Genomic DNA, 24,089 nt, shown 5'->3' on the forward strand with positions numbered 1-24,089 from the left:
TGTTTTTAAGTGCTTTATATTTATTATAAAGTATTAATAGTTGCATATGCAAAATGATTCTCTATACTAGAGAATAAAAGGACAGCTTTTACAAGTTATGCTATACAGTACATGAAATGCTGCACATTTTCTTCAACTGCTTGGAACAGTATTTGCTATCCAAATGAAAAAGGGTAGACTTAAAAGTTTATTATTTATAATACAGTGTTAGAAAGCACAAACAAATAACGTTCAAAATAAACGAGTTCCCTCAAAAATCTAAAGAAATCTTTAGATGACATGTACACAGATTATACTCAAGTTTCAATATACACGTTATTGTTCCCCACAAGACGCTCCACTTTACTGGATTGCTGGAACATGAAGATTGGAGGTACAAGAAAAGCACCTCCCAAGCCACGTAAGCATTGGATGGGCAGAACAGCAATTTCCTGAAGTGTTCTCCGCAGTCTTTGGCTCTACTGTTCCTTATAGCCATATACTGTGGCAACAAGTCAAGAAGAGAGATGGGCTCCAATTACAAGTATTGTCAACATCAATCCAGTTGTCTGGGGAGTAGCTAGAGCAATTCAAGGCACTCTTCCCAGTGCTGCCAGCCCACAGAACCCCCTGTGCGGGACGCAGCATTTTAAGAGACAACCAGGCCGGGCTAAAGCATGTTCTCGAAGGATATGGAATGAACAGTTCAGGACAAACTCCTTCAGAATGTCCAGTTCAAAGTTCATTCATACTTCACAGGCACACCAGCTTAAGAGAAACATTCATTTCTATGTAGATAACACCTTAAAGCATACTGCTCCAATGTGTTTAGCTGTTTGATGGTTAAAGTGGTGTAACATATCAGCAGCTTTGAAGATAGTGTTCACGGGGCATGTTGAATCTAATCTCACAGTAAGATTTGAAGCCTACTTCACAGTACAACAGTTGTCTCCTTTGCTTTTCCTTCTCATTAGGAGGCAGTGTGTCTACAATGCATCATCACAGCTGTTCTGCTTACAACATTCACCCTAATGTCAGCACACCCCTAGAAAACATACTCATAGTAACACTGTTTGCTCTAAAGCACATGGTATTGACACTTAATTGTAAGCTTCTCCCACAATATAAAATACCTTCTAGATTAAAAGGATTTAAAGATATTGCACTGTTGTATTTTTACTTTTGCCTCCCCACCTCATTCCATGTATTTATGAAACTGTAAACAAGTCATTTCTATACAGTCTTCAGTATTGTACACCTGCCTTCCAAGGAACTGGAATTCAGTGACACCTTCGTTACAGATACAGTAGCCTAAGCACAGTGAAAGTTCTCTCCAGCTGCCCTCTTCATACAGTAACCAGCAGGCCACTCCTCTCACATTCACACCTTCAGCTTCTTCTTCTGATCAAAGTATGCATCGAATCTGGATAATGCATATTCCTGGGGAAATAAGGAACATTCATACAGTGAACAGTTCTGTTTCTTTATTTGGTATGGGGAAACAGTGAAGATGTGTGTTACTTTAATCCATCATCAAAATTAATTAGATCTATTTGAGAAAGATACTCTCCAAAGGTGTTCTCATCTCTAGAATTTCCTGTAGTCTTAAACTCTAACACTGTTAGCTGCTGCCAGAACATCAGAAAATAGAAATTTTGTAAGGACAGGATTTCACTAAAAATGATGGCTTCTGCAACACTTTCCACAGAATATTCTACATACCTGAAAGTTTTATCACTTTACAGTACAGTAAGCATCTTGTACCATGAATTATTGATTTGTAAGCAGAAGCTCCCTGCCATTGATACTGTTGCACAACAGATATGAACCTGTTACACATGCACTCAGATAGTGTTGACTTTATAAATTCACACCTACTGCATGGTAGCTTCCCTCTTGCATGGGACCTCTTACTGCAGAAGAATCACTGCACTGCAAGATAGTCATGCCACTGCAGCATCTGCCACATAAGGCTAATCTATGCAATAATAGGAGTAATTTCTGAAATTTACAGAATCTTAAGTGTTACCATGCTAAGGAAAGAGCACAAACTAGTAACAAGTTGATTCAAGATTTTACTCCACTTAAAAAGTTCAGTTATGTTGAAAAGCCATTTCATTTACTCTGATGTATCACAGATTCCTTAGAGCATATATTACTTAAATTAAACTTTATGATTAAAGATCTTACCAGGTAACCAAATTCAATGGATGAGATCTTTGCTTGTATAATAGACCACAGACCCCAGAAGAAGTGTGATGCAAGGGCAAACCTGAAATGACAAGAATGTATTTACCAAGACACCCAGCTAAGTCACAACACCGTACTTCAATATCCTGTTACAAATAGCTTCATTAGTTTCCCCACTGAGTAATGTTTTATCTACTCCACTAAATGCATGTCACATCTAAGGCTTGCAGTTGACAGATTTTTCTTTACCACATAGAAATAGCTTAAAGTCTCTCTTGGCTGATGGTTTTCCACCCAATGAAGTATACATGCAGGCAGTGTGAAAGTTTCAAGACAGAGCTGACAACAGTATGTTACCTGTTAACCTCTATCAACACTTCCTCTTCTAGCTTGAACTTCTCTTCATTGCTCAGATTTTCAAAGCCATCATGGAATGCAGACAGGTAACTGGAAATAAAATGAAGCTAGAAGGCAAGTAATCAAAAAGTTACAAATTCGTCTCAAGACATATTTGCTCCTTTCAGAACTTGGCAGGCCTTTTAATGCATTTATATTTTCCAAACATTGACACTGTTGAAGTTAGTTTTAATATTATTAGCAATTCCACTAGTTGCTTGAAGTTTGGTTTACCAAAGGCTTATTATTAAGACAACTGACATTGTTACTGCCAGCTTGTTTCAGTCCATAACTACAGTACTTTTTTTTTGTGGTGCATACCTACATGGCAAATCATAAGTATTCTATCCTGAATGGCTGATTGTAATGAAGGTTGTAAGGTTTTAAAGCAAAGACAGTCAGGATTGTATCAAGTATTATATGTGAGGAAGTCATGGAAGAAAGGGTTTGTGACAAAGCAAGTCCAAACCAGAATCGGAGGGTTACGATCTGAAAAATGTAGACTCTGGCTTATTACTTATTTTAACATGCCTACCTGTTGCTGCTTTGAAGGATATTTCAGAACACTAGCTTTGAAGAATGGATACTTCTCATATGTGTAGTCATACATCCATTCACAGAAGTGATTTCCAATGTCAAAACCTCTGAAAAAAGAGATAGCCTTTATTTACACACTAGTCATCTGTTCTTGCTTCAGCAAGCCTAAAACCAAGTTTTATAGCACAAGGCTACTTAGTAGAACTTGCTGCAGCTTTTGCTAGAGGTAGAGATAGAGATGAACTGCACCTTTTTTGCAAGTTATTAAAATCAATTAGTAAAGATAGACAGTTATAAATCAAAACTCTACCAGCTGCATGAAAATACTAGACTTTGCTACCAAGTTTTATATCAATGCAGTCAGTTAAAATACCTAACTATGCATTACTACTTAGAGCTAAATCTAACATCAGCCTTCTTGCAGGCAAGGAGATCATACTGGTCAAGCTACTTTAACACATCCTACTTTTACATTTTGACATTCAGAGTTCTATTTATGTTTCAGCTCTGCTAACATTTAGTGCTCCCAAAAACTCCACATGCTTAAGTTATCCATAAACACATGGCTGAGATGACTGAGGTAAGAACAAAAAGCATTTTGGGTAACAAAAAAAATCCAAGGATTACTGTTAGTATTGTTTGCACAGACGAGAAAACTATTTGAAAGAACTGCACAGAGAAAAGCAAAGCTTTCCCTACACATATTAGGTACACACAATCCACTATTCTCATCTTGCCACTAGAAAGAAGTTTTGATGGGCAGACAAGAAGTTATTTGCATGTAAGCAGGCTCTCTAGCCCAACAAGCTCCAGCAACTGCAACCATGCTGTTTCCGCTATGCCTACGCCCAAAGCCATCAGGACCAAAGCTGTTTTGACTGGTTGCATTTCTTGTCCACCACTAAGATCAGAACACAACTCATTAGGATTAAGAGATAATCAGCAGTGCAGCACTTGCTCTCACTGTCTTTTAAAAGGCAATACACCTCTTTGCTGAGCAGAAAAGACTAAAATGGGTTACCGGTAATTATAGCTGCTGTATTCAAAGTCAATGAGCATCAGCTTTTGTCTTTCTGAATTCTCTCTGCCTTCCAGAAGCAAGATGTTACCTAGAAATGGTAAGATAATATTAAGCATGATAGTATTAAGCCATACAGCATATTCAATGAAGTCATACGAAAATTACAGAAAAGCAACACTACTTTAAGAACCATTGTTCAGGTGATCCCAGTTATCCTTCACATCCACACAGATGAGTAAAGTGAATAGCCAAGTTGCATTGGCTATATACCAGCTCACTGGAAGTTGAGATAAGCACTATAAACCTTGTGAAGCTAAAAGCAAGAACGTGTTCTTCTGTACAGGCAGGGAAGTAGATTGTTTCCCCAAGGGTCCTGCTTCTCCAATACAGTGTTTAGCTTGCAGAAAATCAGGTGACACCAGCAGCCTTGGCAGCCCTCACTGAATTGCTTCTTTCCAATGCTTGAGGTCTAAATTATGCAGCACCTCTCATATGTCCACAGCACTATCACTGATCACACAACACTTGGGACAGGAATTGTTTTTCAGCAGCCTGAAAGCCATGGACTTGATTACTTTTCTGCTCTATGTGGCACAACAGGTACCCACTGAAAAGTTCAGCCTTCTCCTGTGTAACATGGTTTAACCATCCTTTCAATTCACTGTCACTACAACTCATCTAAAAGTCGAGACTGCCTGTGCCAAGTGGTAACTTTTTACTAGCAGTTAATTTATACTAATTCTAATTTCTCCAACAGTTTGCCCCCTTTCCATATGTACACCTGTCTTCTATGCCAAATCCCCTTGTCCTACCTTTGCACCAACAGAACAAGGACAGTATTTTTCCCTGTGCCTTCAAATACTTTCCTTATGCCCTGGAAATTTAGCTTGCAAAGCTCACCTCAGCCCTGTCTTGCTCAGCTCCTCTGGTACCACACATTACCACACCAGCCACGAGAGCCTGAACTCCACTACTACTGAGCTGGCTTTTCAGAACTAAGACCAGTGGCTCCCCCCACACTACCACCTCATGCTACTTATCGTTCAGGACAACCCTTTTCCAGGCCCATTCCTCAGACTTAACTATCAAGGCTGGGACCCACAAGAACATGACAGCCATAGAACATGACTAGGACCACATATGGTCCTAGTACAGTATCCTTCCAGCTCATCCCAGCTTACCCTCCATACAGGGTAAAGGAAGTCCAGGCACAGCATACCCAGCACCTTGAGCCCTGCCTCCTCTTTCATCACCCCCTTGGAGAACTGGCTCAGAAAATTTATTATTCCCTCCATGACTCCCAGAGAAAGTACTGAAAACAGGGGATTTTTGTTTTTTATCAGTAAAAATTGACAACTGCTGATAATCTTCCCATGTCTTCATTTTCACCATTCACTGTACTTTTTCAGTATCTTTCAAAATGGCTACAGGTTATCCTACCCTACTCATATTTCAGACCACAGTCTTGACAGAAATCGCCCAAGGCTCCCAGCATCAGCTGACCTGCACTAACAGAGCATGTGTTAGCCCAAGTCACACGCTTGGTTTAACAGTTATGACACTGTAACTGGCCTCAGAGGGTTGTTGAAGTCAAAGCGTTTTGCCTTGCCACTGCTGCCAGGGCAGTCACAGGATAATGGGACTACCTCTCAGAAAGCAAACAAATGATCAGAAAAAGGCTGAACAATGCATCATTGATCACAGTCATTAGCAGCTTACCTTCCTGACAGTCATTGTGGCAAAATACAACCGGTGATGAAGTAGCTTCAAGCATAGCTCTAGAAAACAGCAATAGAGAATCTAGTAAGCAACAAATCCCTACATTTAGTTCAACTTCCAGGTAAAGAATGGGTTTTGTTGTGAGAATCTGAAGTGCTATTCATTTCTATCAAGACTCTATTTTCTCAGTTATGAGCACAAGGTCAGGACTCAAGTTGGAGTTGATCAGCAAGATTAGGACTGAATTTGGACAGTGATCAGCAAGTGATTATCAATTTGTAGTAAATTTACACTCAAGTTGGTCACAATCACAAAATCTCCAACTTGTCAAGTGAAATTAATATACGGTATTATGCTGTTTAACGTGTTAGAGCAAATACACACATTTGTAATAAAACTGTGTGAAGTGGAAGATATTAGATAAGCTTACCTCAGATTTTTCATTTCCTGGGGTAGATTGTAACTGAGGAGTTTGTTCAGTTTTCTGGTTTTGGATTCCCTGGTAAATTTAATCCTCAGCACTTGATTTAGATACCTGTTAAAAATAAGGAAAACAGTAGAGTGCTTATGCCAATAAACACGTCTTCCCATATTACAGTAAGATTTAAACTAAAAATCAAGGAAGTTTAAAAGAGTGACTAAAGAAAAAGCCCCTCCACCTGCAAAGTTATTTTAAATTCCGCAGGTAACTACAGAACATTTTTTGGGTACTCTGCTTACAAGAAATCATCTTGTTTCTTGTAGTTTAAAGTATCGTATAACTTACTTTTCCATTGTCCCAAAAAGCCACTTAGGTTCTTTATTAAATGGCATTTTCATGCCATGAAATCTAGCCATCTTCTCAGCTATTTCAGCGGATATGTCAGGCAAGCTTAGTTCTTCAGTACTTAGTTTCCTGCTCTGTAATAAAATACAGTATTCTTAAAACATGGTTGAGAAATACAAATACCAGCATGAGACAGTACTCAAGCAATACACTTTTCTTCCATCCCAAACGAACTTACAGAATTGCTGCCTTTGAAAAAGCCAAGTTAACTAGCCTACCTTACTTATGACTTCATCAATTTTCTCCATAGATCAAGACCTGGGGAATATCAAATCTCACACCAAGAATATCCTCAAAGCAGACTGAGCAGAAGTATTTAAGAACATCAAAATATCTGCTCTTGCTGCTGTTAAAGGAAAGTGTTACTCTATAGCTTCCAATGCTATGTTTAGTATCTAACAGGCTTTTTATCTTCATTTATTAGTCTCTACTACAGCTGAAGAGGTTTTAGATATCTCTTCCTGGCAAGAGCTATAACTGGGCTCTCCAACACCCAGTATAACAGTATCAAATTACAGCCAGCAATTACTACAGACTGCCAAGTATTCCATTCCCACATCCCTGCTTTTCCCGGCAGTCCAGAGACCCTCTTGTCACAACCAATTAAAACAACTACTACCCACTAAACAATCATGAACAGGACTTACTGGAATAAATTCCTCCAGTCTCCCTTGTGGAAAGATTCCATACAGCTTTGGACCAAGAGTTCTCTCTGCAAGAATGGCAAACATAACACTTTCCAAAACCATGGCTTCTGCCCCCTTCATTAAAAAAAAAAAAAAAAAAAAAAACACATTAGCTGGTGCTTCCACAAAAAAAGAACATAGGTATGTGCTATAACTAAACCACTTCAGAGTGAGAAATTTAAGGGTTAGCTTCAAGAGGAGGACTTGGCATTTTACTGACTCAAATTTCCTGATTAATAACAACTGGTAATTAACATGGCAGCAATATAAATGTTTTACTTTCAAGTTTAAAACTGGGGAGGAAATAAGCATGACTTAGATACCAATGTATGGGCCAGGTCAAAGGAAGACTACACAAAAAAAAAAAAGACTTCTCTCCTCCCTAACCTGTGGGAACTCTGCAAATTTGTTTCCTGAAGCAGCTTATCCTACTGAAGCACATCACAGAAACTGTAAATATTATTCTTAGCGATTTTAACAAACTTTGGAGCACTGCCTTACAAAAGGACAATTTAATTGTGCAAGTGAATGAAGCAAGTGACTGAACTAACCAGTTTTTCATGCAGAAGAATGAATTAGGATTTGTGCCTGTTAAGTACATTTTACGTCTTTTTTTTTTTATTAAAGAGAGAGAATAATTTAAACTCCTGTTAAAGAGAGGGTGGGTGTGAATAAGCATTATTCCTTCGCTATCTTCAAACATGCCTCAATCTTAAAGAGGTTTTCCTTATATCAATAAACTCATTCTGTAACAATCACAGGCCAGACAGTCTTTATACAAAGACTTTAAAATTAACAGAAATATGATGTATGTCTCAAAAACACAATTAAAACCACTGAAGTACAGCTTTCTTGACAGGTAAGATTAGTTCTAAGTAAACAAGCTGCAAAATAATAAATCAACGCATCTAGCCATTATATCAACAGGAATCCAGCTGTACTTAAATCCTAGGTTTGCTAATTCTTCCCACATATGTGCAGCTTGCCTCAAAATCTGAGGCACAATTCTTACAAGCATAAGCAGTAAGAGCACAAAACAAGGAAAGCTCTCAGGTATTTGGACTACAGAGCATTTTGCATGACTATCTTCACTGCAGCCTCTGACAGTAAATACCTCAAGTTCCACTCAAGAGAACTTTGGGCATTGCTTTTTTATTACTGTCCCCTACCTTTTTATTCTGGTATCTTCTCAAAAAAGTCTAGCATTTCATTACAAAGTACTGGCAAGACATTCTGAAGTTTTAACTCTAATAAAAAGTGAAAAGGCCATCAAGAATATAAATTGAGATTTCAGGATGCTTTGCATATGAATGCATTACATCCATGTCCTCCACAGCTTTTCCATCTCATCTCCTCGAGGAGGAATGCATGCACCAAAATGTACTTCTAATCATTTCACATGCACTCACCACTACAGCTGTGAACTTTTCAGTTTACTTCTGAAGCCCAACACCAAAGACCAAAAAGCAAATTAGATATAGGTTACTAAATGTCTACTCCAGCGCCAACAGACACTAAACTTGTGTTACTGGTACAGCATCAGGGAGTTTTAAAAATCTGAGTAGAGCAATCGTATTGGCTGTGTCCGCTAAGATATTCCATGTTTCCACATCTTACTAGAAGAATTCATGCTTGTATAACAGGAAGTGCCAAAGAAAATTAATAACCCAACGTATGACCAAATTTCTCAGTAATTCTTCATCTCTGAGAATATCCTATGAGTTCCTATCACTGCGATCCACTTCCTGCAGGGAAGTGTTTTTTTTTTTTTTTGCCCCAATTTCAAACTTAAGTATTCCTTGAACCCACCTAGTTTGACAACTTAGCCCAAAGAAAGTTCAAAGAAAATTTATGATTCATTAACAAAAAAAGCTCTAGAATAGTTTATAATCCTAGTGTTTTTGTATAGTCCTTTACCTACAGAATGGAACTTCATGTCATGTTTTAATAGCAGAGCTTAGAGGGGCCATGTTTTTCACAAGCCATGTGCCTGTTCTTTATTAAGATGTTCCTTAATACATCAGGAATGACAACCAGAAAGGGTGATTTCCATTTACTTACAGTTCACTTCAGGGTTACTTCTGCCATGTGTCTGCCTAATCCTGTCATGTAAAACACTTCAGAATTTAGAATATTTAAATAATCCAAAACTATGTGCTTGCAAGTTTGTAAACTTCTGTTTCAGCAGTATTAATCAGAATGACAGCCTCTCTCCATGAACAATCTGCTTCAAGATAGAAGTATGAGCAAATACTACCTGACAGCAGCAGCACGACGACATTTGAGTTCAAATACTCTAGGGCCTGGCTCTTAAGAGGAAAAGGTTTAAACAGAGTAGCAAAAGAACTGATGGCTCTAAAACTGGTCACTTGAGAACAAGGACAATGAGAGCTCTGAAGTAATATAATCTACAGATCTCTGGTGCCAGGGTTCCTCCTTCACAATACCTGATGGACCTCCACTCCATACACTCATGTCAAATACAGGTATGGAAATAAACAGCTCTCTCCAGAGGATGCCATTAACTCCTCTGATCAAACGTCACTGAAATTTTTACCTAGACTCAAGAAAATCAAGTGCCTCCTGAAAACAGTTAAATTCACGATCCAACAGTGAATTATGGAGTTCCTAGCAGAAAACAATAGTCTACCAGCACTGATCACAACTTAGAATCACTATTTTCAGACAACAAGTGAGGTCGGTTCTGAAGTTCAAAGCCTTGCTGCCTGTACTGCAAAACTTCTATGAGTTGCTGGCACCAGGGTGGGGTTTGTTTTCTTTTACACATTCAGGAACATTTTTTTAAAATAAATGCTTCAGCTATTTTCAGATGGTATTCCCAGAAGGTAAATAATATGAAAAGAAGCAGCACTTAGCAAACTCAAGTAAGATGTACTTCTCCCTCATCACTACCAAAACCATTACAGAGCTGAGAAGTAACAGTATATTATAAGGAAAGCATCTGGCTAACATGCCAAAATGTTATTCTTTGGAGAAATACCAGGGTAGAAATCTAAACTACCAAATTCTGTTCAGAGAACTATGAAACATTACACTCAAACATTATGCGGGACGAGCAGAAATGGTTCCAAATGCAAGACAACTGAAGTTTGCAGAATGCAGATGATCCAAGCGTAATGCTAATCAAAACCACTTTGTGTTCAAAATGAAGTTCTCTCCAGCTCCCTATCACTTTCCTCAGATTTGAGTGATTTATTATAAAGTATGGATTAGGAAAAGCGGAGTACCAGTATTCCTCTACCACAGAGCCTAGTACACAAAACAGCTGTAGTGGTACAAGGGTTGGAATCAGTAAGAAGCCATTTAGCATTGAAATCTGAATGTTTTGTGCAAATGCTTAAATCTTTCTAAGCTATGTACCGAGCTATGTGTCACTTCTGTGAGCAAATAGATTTGTTTTCTTCATTACTGTATAGTTTCTAGAAACCCAGCCCAGAGACCAGGCAGACTAACTACTGGTACAGAATGAGCAGACTCGTAACATTTCTCTACTATTTATAAAATTCTGTCAAGTAAGCAAATTTAATTACTTACTTGCAAGTCATTTTCCTTCTGAGACTGTACAGACTCTCCTTTATTACAGGACCTCTATGAATGAGAAAAAACAAACACAATGAGAAGATGAAATTTAACATGATTAACCTGCAACCACCAGAACAAAGGGAGAAGAAGTCCCAGCTACAGTTAACTAGATGTCTCAACATTGTCTTGATCTGTGACAACTACAACACTAGTATCCATCTCGTCTCTGACCACAATACTATTTCACCAATTCCAAAACCTTTCAAAAGGATGTGCCACTGAGACCAAGCCACTCTCCTGTAAATAGCCCAGGAGCTGGGTTTCAGCTTTTTTTTAATTGTTGTTTCTCAGTATTTCAGAACTGGAGTTTAATGTATCAGAAGCTTAGAGGAATGTTTTTAATTAAGAGGAAATTAAGTTCCTCTGATGACATCTAGGATGACACTCTGCATGCAGCTAAAGCACTTCTGATAAATTACATAGATTACATAAAAGCTTTGGAAGGACTATTAGTAAAGTTATGTTTTGAGGCTTGCAAAGCACTTGCAGCTACATTATTTTCCAAAAATCTCATGGCTCAATTTCTTTATGGTAGACTGTCCAGGCTATACATGCATGGACCACTATGCACTGGCTGTGCAAATCCAGGATTTTTTTTCAAATGGAATGCCCATGTAAGCTAAATATATAGCAATAAGAGCTGCAGTATACAAGCAAACTTCAACCAATTCCTTGTATAATGAATTGTGTTAGGTTTGATAACAGTCATTACAAGGCAGTTTCAGAGTTATTAGAACATACCTTCAGTACCTGAACCTTCAGTGGCACATGCTTTCAATGGAGCTGCACATTTAAAATTCAAGATGCAATAAAAAAAATTGTCCTTTAAAGGTCTGAAGGTAAGGAGAAGAGAAAGCAAGCATTTGCTTAGATTTAGTGACAGTTTGTGGCTGCTACTTATGTTGCAATTCCACCGTTGACTGTTTAAACCAGACTATGTTCAGAGGCCCATAAAGGTAGCCTGCATCTCCACCTTCTGAATAAAAGAATTTCATTGCCAGAACCGGGTGCATACCTTTCTGTTCCAACCTTCTAACATGTCCAAAACAAGGGTGGAAGTAGGAACTTAGCAGAATACAGTTAAGCAACACCAGCTGCCTTAAGTACAGTACAACGAGCTAATGATTTACACGAGCTATGCAGTTACAGTACTTCAGAAGCTATAGAAGAAGTATAGTTAACATGAAATGATGGTCTTTCAGCAAGTACTTCCCATTCCACTAGGATAAGCTTAAAACAAGACAGTAGGAGAACTACTATTAGTTTATATTCATTTCAGGGCAATTAATAAAGTCAAAACATTCACTAAAGCTAAACATGTAACTACACAGTAATATTGAAGTAATTTACAGAGGGCTTCTCTGAACAAGCATGTCCTACATCAATACCACTATTGCATCTTACAGATTTTTCTTGAACAGTCAGAAAGTTACTCACCATCCAGGAGTCTTTCCTGATTAATGGTGCTCTCAGAATGGGTCAGTTCATCAGAAGGTAAGCAGATTAGGCTTTTCCCTAGAACCTGATCTGGCATCCGCTTTACAGAAGTCATACTGTGTAAAGAGCTAGCCAGTTCTAAGAGTCCACCTCAAATTAGCGTTGGAGATATCCTAATGGCACCTACCATGCCATTAGAAAGAGACAGTTAGGGATGTGCACCACAGAGTCATCAGAAAAGGAGACTTCTGCAGCATCCCTTCCTCTTTTCTGTTCCCTCAGCATAAAGCATTATTGTCAAGAGGAGAATGAATACCAAGTAATTCATAAATAATTTGAAAATGTGAATGGGAGCTTGGAGAGGATCAGTCTTCACAAGTGGCCATGTACTCAGCCTAGATCTAGGAAAGCCTCCAGTACATGTGGTCAAGGAAAATGAAGTAAATCAGGTTGCAATTTTATTTAACAGGAGTTTTAAGAATTAAACTCAAACATTTCATACCATGTCATTTTTCATCTACATTTCTAGCTTGTGTTCTTGGCTAAAAAAAAAACTTTTAAATTCTGATAGCACACTAACTGAAAAATCTGGGAGCTATTTACATCTACAGCAACGAGGACATTTTATTTACCCAAGTAAGAGAACAATTAAATAACTCCAGGAGGTTTTTAATCATTCCCTCTAAACAGAAATATCAACTAGTAAGGGACATGCTGTCTACATCTTTGGAAGAAAACTATTTAAAATAGCTGTTCAGTGTTTTTTTTTTCTGCAAGAAGGCTTATTCTCAAAGCACATTAAGAAATCTCACTACTATTTTACTAATTGAGGACAACTAGATACACAACAACATCAAAAGTTATTTGTAGTCTCTATGATTCACTGATCATGTGCACTGATTTTAAGGCAGCACATTTCAGGTATGAGATTGAAGTCCTAGAAGAGGATCATTACCTGATCTCTGATTAGAAAAAGACAACCAGACAATGCTTACACATCTGGCAGTTTGTCAGAAAATGAGTTCTTCCAGCATTTTCTCCCTCATTTTATTATTCCCACATTTATTTCTATTGAAGCTTGATCAACTCTACATAAAAACACACCAAACGGTGCTTGACAGAAGAATTCTGTACAAAGGAGGGAGAAACTTTCACCTTTTTCTAAAGTAACTGTTGGCTCTGCCTGCAAATTTAATTCCTAGGTTTTAACTCCACTTTTTTTGAATATACTCAGCTGTATTTGTGTTCAAGTAGGTCTAAATCAAGGTAGTGCACTATTTTCAAATCCCAAGGAATTACAACACCAAAAGGAACTGCTTGAGAAGTTACAAAAGGAACCTATGCAGGGGAAGCTTTTTTTAATTTTAGAAACTAGTGGAAGACATTTATTTGAGCAGGGTGGGAATGCAAACAGTTTTAGATTCAACAATACCTGTTTCTTCTCCTGAGGACCTGCCCTTGATCACTGATGGGAACTGAGACTAGCTTGCTGAACTCCTAGAGCATGAAATATTCACAGTTCAAGTCCTACAAAAGCCACAAAGACATCTCTAATCCTCTTCATTTCAAGTTACCATTCTCTTATGAGGGAGCAGAGGAAAGGAAGGGGCAGTATTTTGATATTTTGTAATTGCACTAAACATTCAGATGCACATACAGTAGCTGGTGCTACGTAAGCCTTATTTTTAAACAAATGAAATCCAGTACTAAAGAAAATGAAAGCTGTAGAGAACGCTCCAACTTCAGAGATCTCATACTATACCGTGAATCGTGTCTGTCACCTGGAAACCAGAGTGCTCTAGGCACGATCGCATGGGCAAGCCTGCAGCAGAGAACACATGCATATACAACTAAAGTGGTACATTACCCCCAGAATACCCTTAACTCCACCCAACACAAATATATCCCCGTAAGAGGTGCTTGGTTTCTTTCAAGCCGTCTGCCAGTGCCAGGGATTTGTAGTTACTCCATGCTACAAACAGACATGGACACCAACAACCACAGAAGACGTTGATAATTACAGTTACACAGCAGTCTGCATTTTATTTAGTTAAAAAAAACAAAAGGCAGCAAGGCAGGTATGGAAAAAGATGTACCACAGAACAGTGGCAACCATTTATACTTATTCTGTGTCTGCTCACAGAGAAATTGAGAGACCAGAGATGAAAATTAGGTACACTGGTTTGGTTTTCCTCATTTATATACAAGATTTTGGTTTGGCTATTGCAAAGTAACAGAGCCCCACTGAATCGGAGTTCAAGGTTCTTTTGACATGTGTAGAAGAATGGGAATCAATTCCCATTTTACCTTTTGATAGGTGAACTTGGAAGAAATTCACCTTAATTTGGGCTTTCCTGTTGTTGACGCTAGCACATATTGAAATCCTATTGGCATTTCTAAGGCTTGGGAATTTTTGGTTGTTCTGAATTTAAGTAGAACCACTGCAGTGATCTGTATGAAATCCAATCTTGAAGTCTGAACATGAAATAGCACTGTTGGAGAAGCTTTTGTGTCAGTTCTTTTAACTGAACATAGCCAACAGTTACGACATTTTGCAATGAGGAAGTTTTACTTTCAGTGCTCCTCTGAATTTAGCTACTAAGCTGGAGCAAGAATAAAAGAATCAGAGTAAGACATTTCCCTTTTTCCAATGTATGACATATCTGCATTGTGCCTCAAACATTTGAGTTTTAATGTGGTTAGTACTTTAACCTGTCACAAGCACAAATTCTTCTCTTAAAAAAAAAGTTCTGCTCAAGGATATACTCAAGAGAAGTCCTTGATTTTTAAACATCCATGCCAGTGCGACCATTCATAGTAATGGCCAAGTCAGGTCAGTTCATGTCCCCCCAGCTCCTCCCAAAACATTCATGCACACAAAAAATATTGGCTTAAACAGATCAGCTATGACAGAGGAAGGCACAGAGCCTTCCCTGTGTGGCAGCTTTAGCCAACTGGCATGGTTTATATTGGATGAGTTTCATGTACTGACATTTGTGTCTTCCAAGATTCATAATAAGCAAACTGGGGCTATTTTCAAACTGCAAAGAAAGGTTCTTTTAAAAGGTGGCTCAAATAAAATTATGGATTATTCACTCTTAAGTTAGTATCAGTTATTTATTTTTCATCTTTATGCTATCCAATGTTTTAACTTAAACTCATCAGCTGTACCTATATCAATTTGGTATGGATTGCTACAGATCTATAGTATTTACAGTAAGGAATAAGAGGAGCTGGTATCACTGTTTTGCACTCCAGCTTCAACAGGAAATAAAATGGACACAAATTAAAACATGCTACAAAGGCTCAAGCAAATGAGTGGTAACTATGAATACCCAGTGGCAGTTAAAGTTAAGTCATTGAGAATGGAGTCTCAATTTTAACATTAAGGTCTCAAAACTCAACTTGCTAAGCAGTATCCCTTAATTTCTACAGGGCTTTAAGCTTAAGTGATATTAGTAAAATAAATTATCAAGTCACTTCCTTATGACTACAGGCTTGTCGTAAGATTCTGCTTATGCCACCCTGAAATTCATAAGAATCTTAAGTGAGGCTTTCAAAATACCCCAATAAAACAGTTTGCTTATATTTTAATTTGCACTTAAGGTATAGGGGCTGGAAGAGACAAATGTTTGTTGACAAAAATTGTGAACCTCAATGCAATCTGAAAGTTTTACCTTGGGACTTTCTCTGCTTACTTAACCTTTAGTGAACTGCACCAAGAGCAGTCATTTCACTGCCACTATGGAAATAAAGGAAGTTAGACATCTCAAAAGATCCTTCAACACCAAGAGTAGAAAGGTTAGAAAGTTATGAACACACTTTCAATTTTCAAACCGAATTAGTTCTCTGATTTTAGAGACCAAAATTTTGTTTTGATTTCTTCAGTGAATAGGGGCACAGAAAAGACAAGAAAAACCCTGAGGGAAGAGAAGGGCAACCAAACTCTGAAATCTACATTTCCTTTTAAAAAGGGGGAAAAATGAGAAAAGCTACATTTCTCCAAAGCTCTTGGGCAACACAAGTTCTATCACTATGTAAGTTTTACAGCCCATGATCCTACTGAAGCCTTCTACATATTAAGTCAGCATTGCATTAAAGCCATTAATACTTATGAAAAAAAATCTTATCAACCCTAGTGACTCCAAAAAGTTTCCCAAAGCTTTTTCCCCCCCCCACTTTGCTTTTGGTTTCTCTTAAGCCAAAGGACAGACTATTTAAGCTGAAACTAATAGACTTCTACACAGTTTTCTTGTTTACCAGTTTAACTTTCTCAACACACACGGTGTTGTAGCCAAGGTTTCCTCATTATTTCACTAGAATCTTTTACATATTTCTGGTAGTTTGCTACCATGGGAAACTTAGTATGTAATAAAAGAATACTTTAAAGCCAGTTAAGTGACAATATCAATGTTATTTTTTGACAGTAAGTTTGATCAAGGCAGCAGATGCAGGAAGAATGGGCTGAAATTTCAAGAACAATCTCCTGCAGGTATTGGATCAGTTACTCAAAGCAAGTAACTTTGATAAACACTGAGTATTGGAAAATATCACAAATTAATAGATAATGAAACCAGACCCTTTAAGTCAAATTGACAACATCCAAATGTAATTTTACAAAGCTGCGATTTTTCATAAGGTTAAACACTTGTTATGATTTATTACAGAAGAATCAAATGTCTAGCAGAGATGGGTAAGAGAAGATCTGCTGTATAGTCCTACAGTAATAGCCTGTAAGCTTTAGAAGAGACCACCTTTACAAAATTGTATTGATCTTAAACCTTACAATTTGAAACATATTTGCCAACCGCTTCTCCTAAGACTTGACAAATCTCAATCCTATTTCCATTTTGCTATTTTTACTGACCAGATAAAAGAAAAGGAACAGTAGAAGATTTTGGTAAACATCTTGTTAAGTTTCTACACCAACTACAGGGCACATCATGCACTTAGGAAAGCGTATTTTGGAATGAGATAGCTATATGATAATTGATGTTTGTCCTTTATTTTTATTCTAACACTACAGATCAAGTTTTCCAGTAAGTTACCCATATCTCTAAGAAAATGCTTGAGCATTGTATCAGTTAAGTTTGACAAAAACTTCAATCTCAGATTTGTAAGTGCTACCAAGATTAAAATTAAGCGGTTTAGTCTCTTGCAATCTTGCTAGTTATGCCAGAGTCCTACAATACTGTACAGAAGCAGATTTTAATAACTTTTCGGAAACACCACAGTCCAAACTTAACACCACGAACAAAACATTACTGATCAAACGGACAGCAAATGAACCTTCAGCTGATACACGCCAGTCGGGATCTGTGTAGAAAGGAGTGTAAGTTCTAGGCAATAACAAACTATAAAGAGAACTGCCTTAAGCTAACAATCTACCCCACTGCCACTAAAGCACATTCCCAAATGGATAAAGCAGCACACTTGCAGTGTGTCACAGATGAAGATCTCCAAACATAGCACAATTAAGCTACAGAAGCCCTCCCACTCCCAAAGCACTCTATGTACTCACCATCTGCAGGATTGCACCATATAAGCGCAGGAGAACTTTCCGTGGTTCGTCTGCAACTGTCTCAATGGTATCAGGTAGAGAGCACTGAAACAGCATGTTGCTGAGGCCACCTCTGCAAAGAGAAGGGTGATTAGTGATTATTAGCTAATTTGGATGAGCACGTATGGAGACACAGTAACATACCTATCACTACACATGACAGACCTACTCTCATGAGAAACAATTTTCCAACACTACCAATAACCCGTAGGACTTCAGGAAAAAGATGGGCAGCCTCATGCTTCCTAACACACAGCTCACCGTAATCCAAACTACAGTTTGAGCTATGAACAAACTGAAGTAAAACACGTTACACAGCTAAGATGTGGACTTCCATTAATGTAAATATTTTCAAGACTTCTAACTGGAATCTTGTCAGAAATACTTTGTTGCACAAGTGATGGAGATGACAACAGGACTTTTCACATCATGCAGTGAGTACAAAACTAAGCGTGAATTAAGAGCTGGTATCACTGAGCTGCCAGATTTAAAAGCTGACTATCTGTGGTACTGATGCAAGTCATACTATGCTATCACTCTAACTCATTTCAAGACTAAAATTAAGTTTTGAATTTAAAACAATTCATTATTTTAAACAAATTGTTCCTGTATTGGCTAAGACTAAAAATCACCCAATCTTATCAGGTAGATCACAAACTGGGGAGACCTGTGCTTCAGTCACTCAGGGCTTACACAAGTATGCTGGTTTGTCACATCATCAGGGAAAAAGTGACAGCATCTTTGTGTGCTATGGGTTTATCAAACAAGACAGATACTACATTAGAGGTAAATTTTCTTGGTTTCTGGTAGTCACATTATGGACATTGGTCTACCCAATCAGCATTTTTTTTTTTAACTGTGTCGCCTCGTTGCATCACCTTCATTTTTCTTAATAGGTTCACAAATACACTTTCTGCAGGTGATTTTTTCTTATTTCTACTTCCTCTTACAGTAGAGAAAGAAGAGAATGTCTGGTTTACTTGCAGAACAGAAATGCAAATCTGCTCTACTGAAACACTTGTCTCATCATTAAAGAGACACCCTTCAAAAACAGATACAATCCAAACAGAAGCTAACAGTAAACAGATGAGGAAGCACAGATTTAAAAGCCAGGTAAAGCAGCATGCTACAAGTAATATTTATCCTCAACCTGATACTCACTTTTAAGTGATTTTCTGGATTCTCTTACAATCTCGTTGTGGAAGTAGTAAAGACTTTTAGGGGAAGGCTACCAAGAAAGTGGCTGACATGTAGGTATTTACTGGGAGATGACACACAGAAGGGCTGACTTACAGACCCAAAGCCAATGACTGAGAAGGAAAAAAAAAAAAATCAAGAGAACAGGGTAAAACAGCAGCTGCGCAATATGCTCAAGAAAGCAGACAGAAGAGAACCAGGTGGCTTGGCAGGCATTCAAAAACAGATGTTTAGAGAAGTAACATGGAGTAACTTTGAGCCATGAAGGTGAACAGCTAGAAAAACTAGACAGATGTAAACGATATCGAATGAAGAACAAAACTTCACTCTCAGAGGGGATCAGAATGCTGGTTAGTTATACCAGCTACACTTCAGGGTTCACTGGAACTGCCCTAAGACAGGTTTTGAAAATCATTTTCAACCTTTTCTAAGTCCATAAGGAAAAAATCATGTTTGAGTAGGAGGGAAATATATTGGAACTGACTTCATAAAAAACACTGAGCTACAGCTAAACAAACAAGGTATGAACACTTAAGTTACTTGAACATGTTCTACCTGCATTAGAAGTTACCTCTAATTACAGGAAGGTAATAAAAGGTATGATTCTCCTAAAAAGTACTCAGCAGCTTAACAAGGTCAAAAGACCCTTAAACAGATAAGCTACTAGTTAGTCTACTACCAATTACTGAAGGGTAAGCACTTCCAAAAGGGTCACCTTTTTTCAGAACTATTCATGACCTCCCCACATAATCACAGACACAGGAATCAGGCATACTTATGTTTGCATTCTGATTAGACGTGGATTTCTTTGCTCTGAAACAAAGAATATGAACCTCCTCATCCTATGATATCATGTATTTAACTGGCATTCATTAACATGATTTGTACTAACAATGAAAATAGCAGTAGTGACTGGAGAACACACACTGCTCAACTGTTGTGAAACCAGAATCTGCAAGCCAACGTGACTGTGTTCTCCTTAGATGAAAGTGGTGAAAAGGCTCTTGCCAAAATAAATGCAACTGCCAATTCCCATGATCTAACACACTCTTAAAGTTCAGCCCATCCTCTCTTCCTCCCAATCAGAAGATACCAAGTAATTTCTCAAGTAGTATTTTAGAGAGGAAGTTTCCATGAAACACAGAAATAACTGTGCTAAAACCTAAGGCTTTAGAAATTAAGTACTAGAGTCAGCAGCACAGACTACTAAGGATAAAAACAGGATCAAGCAAGCCAGATTACAGAAATATCAGTGTAGTAGTTTCTGTAGCCTAGGAACGCTGCCTAGGAACAGCGTCACTTTTTCTGAAGATTCTGTCCCTTTAACAACTTATTATGTCTGTAGCATCGCCAAGTGAGCGAAAGTACTTCACAAATACACTTTCTGTACTGACTCTCAAGGAGTTAATCATTCCCACATATACATCTGAGACCTTCATCAACAGTTTTATACTTTATCATCAGTAACCAGGGGGGTATTTGCATGTATTTCATGAACCAACAGAAGGATAGATGTTTTGATAATTAGGAAAGCCATATATTTAGAAGCAGAAGTGATCAGAAAAGCAAACTCTGAGTGAGTTGAGGTGAAAAATGGACAAGCATGTCCTTTAAAACCACAAACGTGGCTATGTTTGATCAGGTGGGATGACTGAGCGTCGACACACCACACAGCCTGTAAGTGAAACCCTGAACTAGCGTTGGAGGGACTAGCATACAGGGCAGCCACACAAAAAGACGATGCAATTCTGCAGGAGAAAAGGCGAGAATCCTGACCACATCACCCAGGGCTTCCACAACACCCCCAGCTCACACCCGTGGGCTGCTAAAACCCAGTCTCCTACAAGCTGTCAGTGCGCTGAGTCACGAGCGGTGCTTGGTACGGCCGGAGATGCTCCCCATCTCCGACACACTGCATCCAGCCGCTGATTTCTGCGGCCCTGGGCATCCTCACAGGCTCTTTTCCCCCGGGGGAGCCCGGCTGGGGGCACACAGTGGCTCCCTATCCATACCCCCCCCCCCCCCCGATAGGGGGGGGGGGGACGCCGCGACGGGGGGTTTTCCAATTTGCCCCCCCCCCCCCCCCCCCCCCGCGGCGAGATGGAAGCGGCCGGACCCCAGCGCTCCCTACCCTACCCGGACCCCACCATTACCCGCCGCGGGGGGGGGAGGAGGGGGGAGCACCACAGCCACAGGGAAATAGCGTGGGGAGGTTGAGGGGCGTGCCCGCAGCGCCCCGGGGGAGCGCGGTGTGGGGCGCGGAGAAGCGAATTTAGGGAAATTTAAGGGAAATAAAGCAAAGAGGCGGCCCCGGCACTGACCTGATGGGGTCGATGCGCAGCTGCTCCTCCCGCAGCCCCCGCCAGGCGCCGGGCAGGAACTCCTTGCACCACAGATAGGCCCTGCGCCGTGTGCGGGGGTCGAGCGGCGGCTCCTCCTCGCGGGTCGGCGGGGGCAGCAAGGAGGAAGGCGGCGGGACGGGCTCCTTCCCCTCGGGCTCGGCGTGAGGGAGAGCCGAAGGGGGCTGCCCACCGGCGGGGAGAACACCACCACCCCCACCTCCAGGCGAACCGGGGCTGCAGCCGAGGAGGAGCCCGAGCGGGGACGGGTCGGCATCGCCGTTACAGAATTTGGTCTTCATGGTGGGGTGATAGGGCGGTGAGGCTGCCGTTAGTGCGATAATCGGTCGGGCGCGGCTGCACTCCTCTTGCTCCCAACTGCCCCCCTTTCCAGTGCCAGCCGCGAATGAGCCGCGCGGCCGCTGCCGGCCCCCTTTTATAGGCGGCGCGGCGCGAGGCCTCGCCCACCTCGCGCTTTTTCTCTGCGTTCTGATTAGCTGAAAGGGGGAGAAGGGGGCGCGCGCCTTCGGCAGGCTTCCGGACGGCCAACCCTGGGGGGGGGGGGAAGGGGCACGTTGATTGGTCGTTGTCATGGTGATGGGCGAGCCCACCTCAGGGTGTGTGGGGTGCAGAGCAAGGTGACTCCCCCCGCCCACCCCCCCTCCCCACTCAATGGTCGCGGCCCCGGCCGCCGCAGGGAGGGGTAAAAAAAATCCCCCAGAGGGGCCGGGGAGCTGCGGGGAAGTAAATTACCGTCACGTGCAGCGCTTTTGGGCTGTTTCTTGGCTAATCGTGGCCGTGGGGAGCCCCCGCTCCCCTGGGGGTGGAAACGTTGCCCTGTGTGATGTGTGAAATCCTCTCGTCGTGTTGCTGTGAAGCAATAAATTACCTTTAAACTCCGAGGTTCCTCTGCGTTTCCTTGATTTTTTTCCCCCTCTTGGTTATTCTCCCTCCCTTGGTGGCCTTCTGCTGTGTGGAAGAGGAGCTTGCGGGCTCTTCTAATAATAATTGCCGTTATTTTGTAGGTGGTCGGTGAAATGGGATTTCGGGGTTGTGAGGGAGGCAGTGGCATGCTCCTTCCCTCATCCCTCCCTGAACTATTTATGATTTTGTCTCCGTGCGTCACAGTGTCGCTCCAATGCTGGAAAGCCCCCAAATAGCCCAGGGTTTGGGTTTGTTTTGAGAAATGGCAGGGCAGCTCCAGAACTGGCTTCATAACTGCGTTACGCTTACAAAAGTGGCTTCAGCGCTGCTGACGCTGCCACGGCTGAGGGATACCAGGCCCTAGTTTACAGGAAGAGTGAGGTATGGGTCAGGGATGCCAAACTGGAACAGAAGATTCCTTTTTATTCCTTTTATGCCTCAGCTTTTCATGTGGAAATAAAATCCCTTAATCAGAGCATGGATTAGGGTGCTGGAAAGGGAAGATGCAGTGGCTGCTGGAGATGGCAACTCAGGGCTGTGGGGAAACCCCTTCTTTTGCAGGCCCCTGTTGAAGTAGCTGAAGACTCTTTGAATAGTTAAATATCAAAAAAAAAAAAAGAAAAAAAAAAGCCAGTTCTACAGATGGAAAGCCCATTCTGCAACAACTACCAGTGATTTCTGTACGTGCAGGAAGAAACAGAAAATAAGAGAAAATTTTGCCTTTCAAACTGTCCTTTCTGTTTCCACATGCTTGACCTTCACAGTACTTTCTTGCAGCATTGGTAACAGGACTTTTATGTTTGTTTTCTTTCTAATTAGAGTTATTTGACTGTTTTTTTTTTTTTTTTTTTTTTTTTTTTTTTCTAGATTGCTTTTAATGTGGAAAGAGAAGGCAGCAAAGTCAGAGAGTGAAATGCTTGTTTTTCCTCAGTCGAGTATTCTATCCACTTTAACTAAGAAAACTTCCAGCTTGTTGATATTGGCCATTTCATTGACATTTGTTCTTACCAAGGCATGAGCTTTGCTTTAATACTCAAATAATCTCTTTCAAAGCCTCAGAGAACTTGGACGGAGATACGAAAATCATGGCTCTGTTTGTTTTATATCCTTCTGATTACAACACGCTCACCTTTTCGTAATGTCAGTAACTTAGGCTCCAGTCCTGTAATGCCTTCTGTTTCGATATGTATTCTGGACCTGTATGAAGTCTACGCACATATTTCCTAAAGGAAACAGCTACAGCCATTTGTTTTGCTCATTACATCATTTATTATTTTAACACAGTATTAGTAATTAGTAACTCATTGTGATTTCTTCTTGTATGTACGAAAAGGGTGTAGCTCACTTGAAAATCGTTCAGAATGTTTTACAACAAACACAGTCTATCTTCTGGAGAGCCACACATGTGTACAGTGCAATAAAGGCAAAGAACACACCAGCAGAGGAACACGTGATAGGAATAGAGGTGAGTAATAATAAGGACTTGCAGGCTTAGTTCATATAAAGGCAAATCAATATGTTACTTCTAAAAAATGTCTCGTTATTCCCAGAAAGTAAATGCTGGTTAGGGAATTCACTAAATTGTTGGTTAGGTTTCACTAAACATAAAAAAATGCGTCCCCCACAAAAAAACTTTCTGCTCTTAACCAAGATCTCTCCTCGTCGGGCTTAAGGC

At 40.0% G+C, this 24,089-nt stretch overlaps 1 protein-coding gene across 2 annotated transcripts; it reads right to left on the reverse strand.

Annotated features, from left to right (window-relative positions):
- CHKA (choline kinase alpha) lies at nucleotides 1–21,909 on the reverse strand. Of its 2 annotated transcripts, XM_035327105.1 has the most exons (12): nucleotides 21,473–21,909; nucleotides 17,916–18,027; nucleotides 10,910–10,963; nucleotides 7,316–7,429; nucleotides 6,609–6,742; nucleotides 6,273–6,377; nucleotides 5,843–5,901; nucleotides 4,124–4,211; nucleotides 3,101–3,209; nucleotides 2,527–2,633; nucleotides 2,170–2,251; nucleotides 1–1,419 (listed from the first exon to the last, which is right to left on the reverse strand). In XM_035327105.1, exons 1-12 carry the CDS (start codon nucleotides 21,790–21,792, stop codon nucleotides 1,360–1,362), a joined length of 1,344 nt encoding a protein of 447 aa, XP_035182996.1. In that variant the 5' UTR covers nucleotides 21,793–21,909; the 3' UTR covers nucleotides 1–1,359. The 2 variants fall into 2 exon arrangements, with proteins under 2 accessions (XP_035182996.1, XP_035182997.1); XM_035327106.1 differs by lacking the exon at nucleotides 10,910–10,963.
- Nucleotides 21,910–24,089: the final 2,180 nt, after the last annotated feature.

The sequence above is a fragment of the Oxyura jamaicensis genome, chromosome 5 (genome assembly GCF_011077185.1).
Source record: "Oxyura jamaicensis isolate SHBP4307 breed ruddy duck chromosome 5, BPBGC_Ojam_1.0, whole genome shotgun sequence".
In the NCBI taxonomy this organism is placed as follows: Eukaryota; Metazoa; Chordata; class Aves; order Anseriformes; family Anatidae; genus Oxyura; species Oxyura jamaicensis.

What these genes read in the sequence shown, in the direction of transcription:
- CHKA (XM_035327105.1), bottom strand. Translation starts at nt 21,792, where the DNA reads ATGAAGACCAAATTCTGTAACGGCGATGCCGACCCGTCCCCGCTCGGG. An exon ending in CTTTTTGGGACAATGGAAAA is followed by an intron (nt 6,378 to 6,608) that starts GTAAGTTATACG and finishes TATTTTTAACAG; the next exon opens with GTATCTAAATCAAGTGCTGA. An exon ending in GTGTTGATAGAGGTTAACAG is followed by an intron (nt 2,252 to 2,526) that starts GTAACATACTGT and finishes TTGTCATTTCAG; the next exon opens with GTTTGCCCTTGCATCACACT.